We start from the raw sequence: 9,421 nt of genomic DNA, 5'->3' as shown, positions 1-9,421 counted from the left end.
AACAAAGATTAATAAATGCTGTATAAGTGCAGTTCATTATTGGTTCATGTTAGCTAATGTAGTTAACTAATGAACCTTATTGTAAAGTGTTTCCCCTCCGTTTTCAGCATCCACACTACAACGCGAAAATGCTGTTTTCAAATTTATCCACTTTGGAGGGCGTTTTCAGAAAGCTCAGTTTTCCTTGACAAAAATGGCATCTCGGGCTGTTTACACAACACTGTTTTCAACTAAAAACAGAAAAATTTTAATGCATTTTGGCCGTTCATTTACACGACAACAGCGTTTTGGTGGCCTGAAAACGCAAACTTTTTAAAGCGGGTTTCAAAGTGGACGTTTTTTCTGTGTAATCTGTGAAAACGGTGACGGCATGCACATGCGTATTACGTGTTTAGTCTTTTTCAACATGGAAATAAGGTGTTTTCTGTGAATGTGCGAGACTTCCGATTTATTAGCCGCTACAGGGAAATAATGAGAAGAATATCAAAGTGCAGTAAACTGTGAAAATAATGTGGATAGGCATATGCGTTTTGTGCGTCTTTACAAAGTGACATCGCCAGCTACTTGTCTGGCATGCGTAGTACAGCGTTTTTAGTCGTTTGTGCGGATACATGTGAACAGGGATAGTTTTGAAAATGTTGTCATTTGCACAAAGAAATTTTTTTCCATTTTTAGTACATCGTTGTCGTGTAAACGTACCCTCAGTGTGGACAGAAGACCAAAACGGAGAGAAAAAGATGCGTTTTCAAATGAAAATGTATTAGTGTGGACATGGCCTAAATGTAAAACAGAGGAAATTAGCATGCACAATTAAATCAACAAATACCCATAAATTTAAAATTCTTCAACTATGGTACCAATATTGTGCATCCCTGTCTGGAAGAGATGAATTTCCAAGGCTGGCATGCATAACTCTAACTATACTGGTTATCTAGATATACATTAATCATCTGAAATTAATCTGCATTCAACCAGCCTGTGCATGACTAATAATGGAAAATATGCTTTTCTGTATTGTAGTTTCAATTTTTCCAAATTTGAAACAGAAACACAATATCTAGCATGGAAAACATTCACCTCCTTGAAAAGGACAGACTTCCTTTTGTTAATGTAGAGTTTTGATACTTTTGATTAACAACACTTGTGCTAATTGCACGATTACACTTCCAGAACACAAACAAGTTGAAGTCATTTTCCAAGTGACCGTCTCACTCACGGTCTTGCTCCAGACGAGGCCAGTGGTGTGATGATCCTTGATGTAGCTCTGAAGCTCAGTCCAGATGCTCAGATAGGAACGCACCCACTCCACATGACGGCCGTCGCTGCGGTCAGCGGAAACACAAGGAACTTTCAATTGCATTTTTTAAGTGAACAAATAAAAAAACACCTTGAAGAACCACCTTGTAAGGGTCATTTCTCATTAACATATCAAACTGATCTAAATAAACACAAAAACAATCCACTAACGTGTCTTTGTAATCTTTCAGGACTCTGTTGGTGTAGAACATTGCGGCGTCGTTCATCTCCTTCACGTACGGCCCTGGTTTCTGACACTGCATGACAGAGAGCAAGAAAACAAAGGGTCAAAAGATGGTCAAAAGAGCTTGTGTACTCATAAAAACTAAATAATAAGCACAGAAAAAAAGAGTAAAGCACTAATACTGCGGCTCTGAACCTTTGCTGTAAACAGTTGCAGTAATTTAAAGCAGAAAATGATAGAGTCCAGATCTGTCTCAGTCCAAATTCACATCGCAGAGATTAGATACAGCCATCCACGGCATGAAGACATCAGAAGAGTTTACATGATAGAAAACAAATACAAATTCAAGTATCAGTTTGGTGGTCCTCTCAGCGATGGTCACAATCAAAGAAAATATGCCTGATGTGATGTTGTTTGAAGTTTATTTGCTGGGCTTTTATCACTAGCACCAAACCATGCCTGAGTCTGAATGTGCAAAGACTCAAAAGTCAAACCAGGTATTTTCCGGATCAGTTATATAACCTAAATATGTTTGCACTGCAACTAAATGGTTATTTAAACTAGTTTAAAGCCAGATAAAACGGCGCTGACATTCTTGAAAACAGGAGAAACATTGAGCCACAACGATCCAGATTGAAGGCTTTTCAATCCACAAATCACCAACATTAACCACGGATTTACTGTAGTAACACTAACTGCGAAACATGGTATTGTGGCAGAAATGTGCGATATTCATATAGAATTTTATTATAATATTAATGTTGACACGTATTAAATGTATTAAAGGAGTAAAGTAATATAATTACAGTATTTTTTGTTATTAAGCAATAGCAGTTTTTGTGCATTTGTATGTTTACGCAACTGTTTTTCATAACAAATACCACAGAATCCACAGTTATGATCTTTAAATGCATGATACTATGGAAGACCAATGGTTAATTTAGGCCTGTCACGATAACTACTTTTTGTTGTGCGATATATTGCCCCAGAAATAATTGCGATATGCGATATTATTGTCATTTTAAGACCATTTTATGCCACTGAATATATAATCATAATATAACAGCATAATAATGCAAGTAGGCCTACACACTTTCAAATGACAATGAGCTTAACTCTTATGAATATTTAGATACTGGAATTAAAGCGTCAAAAACAAAACCTTTGCTAACAAAAACTGCAAAATAACAAGCAGAAAAAAACACTTGCAAATGCACAAAAGGCACTTATATGGAGATTTTCCATCTACAGGTTTTTCCCTGACCTTATTTTCAAAATTGTCAAAATTACCCACAAATAATGCTTTTTCACTCAAAAACTGAGCTCCAGATCAGTGAGGTCTACTATCAATCAGTTCCAAAAAGAAACACAAAACCTGTCCTAATTGAAAGAAAACAAGTTGACAAAAAGATTGAATCCCATATTCGGTAATAATATAGCATAATGAGAGATTTCTAAGTGATTTTTAAAAGGATGGTCATTTTTGACCGGGAACTTCAAAGGTGTTATAGAGTCTTCGACACAGCGTAAGGGTTAATCTCCCCTGCCACCCCGGTGCTACCAAATCAGGTGCTGGTGCCACTGCTCTCAAATGTTAGTCTAGATCCCTGTATGTTAGTATGCCGCTTATTAGTGACTGTCCACAGGGAGAAGTGCTCACCACAGCCACCCAGCCCAGAGCCGGGATGCTCTCGCTCACGGCAGACAGGTGGTTGAACAGGCTGCTGCCGCGGTTCTTCTCCCGGAAGCTCTGGACCTCATGGATCTGTTCGGAGAGGGGTCTGAGGAGGTCGGCCAGCTCTGTCTGATGGGGAATAACAGCGGAAAAGTTCATCAATTAAAAGTTAAGATTCATTTGTGGAACATCAAACCAGGGTTATAATTTTCTAAAACTGAAACTAAAACCATAAAAACACTGAAATAAAAGTTAACAGAAATAAAAAATATATATTAAAAACTAGAGCTGCACAAACGATCTTATTCCAAAATTATAACAATTTGCCTGTGTCTAATAAACCATTGACAAGTACGATCACAGCAAACATTCAGATCTGTGTTCTGATCCAGAGAGAGCCGTTATGAAACAGCTTCACAAACAGTCTTTTCAAACCACACAGTATCATTATTTCTGTGTTACAAATGTTCAAATTATCACAGAAGTACTGGGATAAAAGTTTATAGTTCGGATATAAACACTGATGTCTACAGTAGAGATCAAAATAGAGTAAATCACCTTTTGAAAGCAACTTGATGCTTCAAATAACGATTGTATCAATTACATCGTTACACCAGTAGGTGGCGACAAGAGACTGTTAAAAAATTAATTTGTCATTGAATCATTCATACAAGTGATTCAAAAATGCTGATTCATCCAGTAATGAAACAAGTGAAATCTTTATGAGTGAGTCATTGAATCATTCATTCAACCCGATTCATTCAGAAATATTTTGCCAGAATCTCTAGTAAATTACATGTTATTTTGTTTAGATGCCTATTCAGAATTGTGGGAGAATCGTAATAAACAAGAACAACATGATCGTGACATTACGATGGAAACACATTTACCAAATAAATCCCTCGATGTGCAACAGAAAACTCATCACAGCATCTCAAATGTTGGTTTGGTGGTTCTGAAATGCCTGAGTCAAAGTCTGTCATCAGAATGAACACTGCTTTATTCGCAAATGTTTTATGCGATATTCCAATTTTGCGCATAAGTTAAATTCGCAACTTTGAATAAAAACATAGCTAGTGATACTAAAATAACACTGCATCAAGCAGTAAGTCTGTTCAAAAAATGCACAATGCATTATATTATAATAAACAATGACAAGCGCTTGTGTGAGGTGGTTATGAGATAGACGCAACTTTAGTTTAAAAGAGTACAGAGACATTTTTATCGGTCAGAACTTCAGGAGAAAAATAGCGCAGACACTAAACAAAGATGAAACTTCGCTCGTGCACACTACTAAATGGAGTATACTTTGAAAGGCTACGCGTTCGACTGTACGCGTACGCTAGCGAATGAAGTATACTTTGGGCTTAAAGGGGTGGTTGATTATGATTTCACTTTTTTAACTTTAGTTAGTGTGTAATGTTGCTGTTTGAGCATAAACAACATCTGCAAAGTTACAACGCTCAAAGTTCAATGCAAAGGACTACAACAAACGGCTGGTAGGGACTACAACGAGCTTCTTCCCGGGTTAGTGACATCACAAACCCTAAAATTTACATAAACCCCGCCTCCGAGGACACACAACAAAGGGGGCGAGGCCATGTTGGGCTGCTTAGAGAAGCACTGGATTTGCACACAAGATTAACATGACGGCACATGCTAGTCGATGAGTTGAATCAACTCCACAGCAACTACATAAATTTATCCACTAACCATTCAGAAACGTCTAAAAGTTGTAACTTCTTCCCGAGTTTCTCCATCAGCGTCGACTCCGGTTTGAACAATGTAAGGCTGAACACCGGCTGCGTGAGATTCTCCAGCTTTATTGTTGTTGAGCGACCGAAGTGTGAGCTGTTTAAGCTCCGTCCCTCTTCTGGAAAGGGGGCCGGGAGCAGCAGCTCATTTGCATTTAAAGGGACACACACAAAAACGGCGTGTTTTTGCTCACACCCAAATAGGGGCAAATTTGACAAGCTATAATAAATGATCTGTGGGGTATTTTGAGCCGAAACTTCACAGACACATTACAGTCTTATATTACATCTTGTGAAAGGAGCATAATAGGTCGACTTAAGACAAAATTCATGTAGTCTATTCGCTGTCACATGATCTCTTTGGTTGCGTTCAATTAATATTTCTCAGTACTTATTTGTATGATTACACTGTCACCTTAAAATAAAGTGTAAACATTGTGGATTTTAAATGTGTTTGATTTTAAATCAGCACTGATAGTAAAAGCGACACAACTCCAATTTTGATTTCACTGGGCCTTGAGAGAAGAACACCGAGCCAGAGGCACCCGAGCGGACTTTTAATAGTGGGACCGTTTTTTCCAATGAAACGTCCAGCGAGCTTCACCTCCCTCCCATTCGGCATTCCAGCCCGTGATGATGGGAGATCCCCTCGCCTTGTAAGGCCCGGTCCTGTACTGATGTTTACAGTTTACCTCTGAGCACGGAGGAGAGGGAACACACTGTTTCCTTTGTTAAATGGACGTTTTTGTATTTATGCTTGTGTTCCAGCAGTTGCCATGTCCACCATTTCAGTGCGTTTCATAAGAACTCGGTGGGAGAATGAAGACGACGGACTAAAAATACCACTTCTTGTTTTTAGTCAGACTCGTTCATGTGCACGAAATCACTGTTGAACTGACTTCAACCTCGTCAAATAAGTGAGAGATAAGTAAACAAGTCAGACGGTGTGTATTTAGACAGTGTATGCTGGCACATTGTGTATTTATTCATCTATATTTACTGTTTTGTGACTCATCATTGGTCTGTGGTGTTGAACTGTGGAGGTTGTTTGGCTGCCGTAGCGAGAGTTTGTGTGACAGAAAGTGATAAAGAGCGAGGGGGAGCGAAAGAGAGAGACAAACCCTATTTACATAAATTCCTCCCATAACAACATGCGCATGATTTTCATTTCTGTGAACAAAGGCGCCTCTTTCATCTGTACTCTGACATTACGACCCTTGTTAAGACACTGACCGGAGAGCAAGTACCTTTGCAGAATCGTTCTGAACTTCCCTTCCCATCATGCTCAGCCAAAGAGAGGGACAGAAATAGCCTGCCTATCTCTGAGCTATGAATGGAGCCAGACCAGAGCTAAGAGCTTTCTCTGCAGATTATGAATCGCACCGCGAGAAAGTGAGATTGCATAGGATTGCTTCACATTTGAAGTGTGCACTTAACCTATCCTATTTTTGCCCAAATATTTTAATTATTTTTATTATCACTATTACCTTTACACAATATAAAATTGTAATTTAATTTAAATAAATAATTGTCATTTTATATAAATTTATTAAATAGTTAATCTCTAGATACTGTGTGACACATTGTATGAACTCTGGAAGGTATAATTTATTTAAAAGTTTTAAAATGTCCAAGAATAAAGATATGGACAAATATCCTCTGAACAGACAAAAAAAAAGACCTAATTTTGTTTTTATTATTTTATTTATTTAAATGACATGTTATAAAATGTTAAATACAATTATATAAAATTTTATTATTTGTCATTTGATTTAAATTAAATTATTTTATTTTAATAAAATTAAATAATTGTAAATAAATAAATAAAACTATATTTTATTTATGTATAATTGGACACATATTAGTTGACCACAAATTAAAATATGGATAAATATCCTCAAAAAAATGTTTAAATTATTTTTAAAATAAATTGTAATTTATTTAAATAACATAATATTAATCTATAATTTAATTTAAATAAAATAATTGTAATTTAATAAAATAAAACATGTAATTTAATAAAATAGAATACTTCTAATTTAAAAGTAAATACATTTTTATTTATATATATTTGAACACATATTAGTTTTATGAATTATGTTAGGTATAATTTATGTAAAAGGTTCAAAATGACCAAGATAAATATTCTGAACAGACAAAAAAGACCTAAAATAAATTTTAAATTATTTTAAAAAAATAAATTTTACTTTATTCAAATAACATATTACAAAACGTAAATTTATTTATTTAAAATAATTTAACTTTTATAAAATAAAATTATGTAATTTAATAAAATAGAATAATTGTAATTTAAAAAGAAATAAATAAAACTATATGTTATTTATGTATAAATGGATACATATTTGTTGTATAAACTCTGGAAGGTATTATATATGTAAAAGGTTCAAAATGACCACAAAATAAAATATGGATAAATATCATCTGAACATACAAAAAAAAAAAAAAAAAAAGTACAAATTGTAATTTATTTAAATAACATAATATTAAACTGTAATTTAATTTAAATAAAATAAATGTAATTTAATAAAATAAAAGTATTTTAATTTAATAAAATAAGTATAATTTAATAAAATAGAATAATTCTAATTTAAAGTAAATAAATATATTATTTTTATTTATATACAATTGGACACATATTAGTTGTATGAATTCTGTTAGGTATAATTTACTTAAAAGGTTCAAAATAACCAGGATAAATATCCTCTGAACAGACAAAAAAAGGCCTAAAATAAATTTTAAATTATTTTTTTTTAAATACATTCAAATGTATTCAAATAACATATTATAAAACTGTAATTTATTTCAAATAAAATCATTTTAATTTTATAAAATAAAATGTGTAATTTAATGAAATAGTAATTTAAAAGTAAATAAATAAATAAATAAATCTCTTTTATAAATAAATAGACACATTACTACTCTGGAAGGTATAATTTACATAATAGGTTCAAAGTGATCAACAATTAAGATATAGATAAATATCCTCTGAACAGACGAAAAAGACCTCAGTATTATGCTGAGAACGAACATCGTGGTCATGAAGTCACAGAACGGTGCGTTTTGATGGTGCACAACTCAATTACAAGAGGAATTAGAGAGAAACAGCTGTGGTCTACAGGCCACACAAACACTCCACATCCAGTGACAGGCCGTCACGTGACCCAGGCCACAGACACACACCGGCTCAAATATAGAACATGCCCATAAAAAGCCACAGAATGCAAGCTCAGTCCTGCACACACATATACAGAGGGAGAGAAAAGCCAGAGGTTTAGGGCAACTGTCCAGCATCCCTCCTGGGAGCTTCATGCACTTCACACTACTGATGGAGAGGAACAATGGCTAAACATAGTGTGTGTGAATGAGAGAACGTTTGTAGGGTATATTTATATATGCATCAACCAAGAAAAAGTATTTCAGAATTATTGCTGAGCTGGTGTGCGTGCATACTAGAGTACTACACAGGTCTTTTCTTAGCATATTCAGGTTGAGTGTTTTTCCATTCAGATTTGTGGGAATCCATTTGGAGGAATTCCCATCTTACCACCGTCCACTGCAGTTGCTTTATCTGTGTTTATTTATGTATTAGATTGTTGCTGCTAGGTTGTTATAAGCATATTATACAAACAAGAGTACATAATACCAAACATGTCTATAGAAAGAACAAGAAAAACATTGCATCTCTTAAACAACCGCATAGTTGCCTGAAATCAAGTTCTTACCATTTAGAAGAGCTTGTGGGCGGAGTCTCTCTGCAAGAGCACTGCCCTCGCAACCAAATCAATCCAAAATCACAGCCAATCAGAAGAGCGTGTGGGCGGAGTCTCTCTGCAAGAGCACTGCCCTCGCAACCAAATCAATCCAAAAATCACAGACAATCAGAAGAGCGTGTGGGCGGAGTCTCTCTATAAGCACACTGCACTCAGCCAATAAGAAGAGCGTGTGGGAGGAGTCTTTCTGCAAACGCACTGCACTCAGCCAATCAGAAGAGTGTGTGGGCGGAGTCTCTCTGCAAGCGCACTGCACTCAGCCAATAAGAAGAGTGTGTGGGCGGAGTCTCTCTTCAAGCGCACTGCACTCAGCCAATCAGAAGAGCGTGTGGGCGGAGTCTCTCTATAAGCACACTGCACTCAGCCAATAAGAAGAGCGTGTGGGTGGAGTCTTTCTGCAAACGCACTGCACTCAGCCAATAAGAAGAGTGTGTGGGCGGAGTCTCTCTATAAGCACACTGCACTCAGCCAATCAGAAGAGTGTGTGGGCGGAGTCTCTCTGCAAGCGCACTGCACTTAGCCAATAAGAAGAGTGTGTGGGCGGAGTCTCTCTGCAAGCGCACTGCACTCAGCCAATCAGAAGAGCATGTGGGCGGAGTCTCTCTGCAAGCGCACTGCACTCAGCCAATCAGAAGAGCATGTGGGTGGAGTCTCTCTGCAAGTGCACCGCACTCAGCCAATCAGAAGAGCGTGTGGGCGGAGTCTCTCTTCAAGCGCACTG

General features: G+C 36.3%; 1 protein-coding gene across 3 annotated transcripts in view; it reads right to left on the bottom strand.

Annotated features, from left to right (window-relative positions):
• Nucleotides 1–9,421, bottom strand: part of cap2 (cyclase associated actin cytoskeleton regulatory protein 2) — a 37,694-nt gene that overhangs the window by 8,264 nt on the left and 20,009 nt on the right. For all 3 annotated transcript variants that reach the window (XM_051873383.1, XM_051873384.1, XM_051873385.1), the window contains 3 exons: nt 3,141–3,284; nt 1,468–1,553; nt 1,217–1,322 (listed from right to left, as the gene is read on the bottom strand). In XM_051873383.1, the coding sequence (XP_051729343.1) occupies nt 1,217–1,322; nt 1,468–1,553; nt 3,141–3,284 (336 nt within the window). The remainder of the gene's footprint in view (nt 1–1,216; nt 1,323–1,467; nt 1,554–3,140; nt 3,285–9,421) is intronic.

Source organism: Ctenopharyngodon idella, chromosome 19 (genome assembly GCF_019924925.1).
Source record: "Ctenopharyngodon idella isolate HZGC_01 chromosome 19, HZGC01, whole genome shotgun sequence".
Taxonomy (NCBI): domain Eukaryota; kingdom Metazoa; phylum Chordata; class Actinopteri; order Cypriniformes; family Xenocyprididae; genus Ctenopharyngodon; species Ctenopharyngodon idella.
This window is presented reverse-complemented; position numbering and strand designations above follow the sequence as displayed.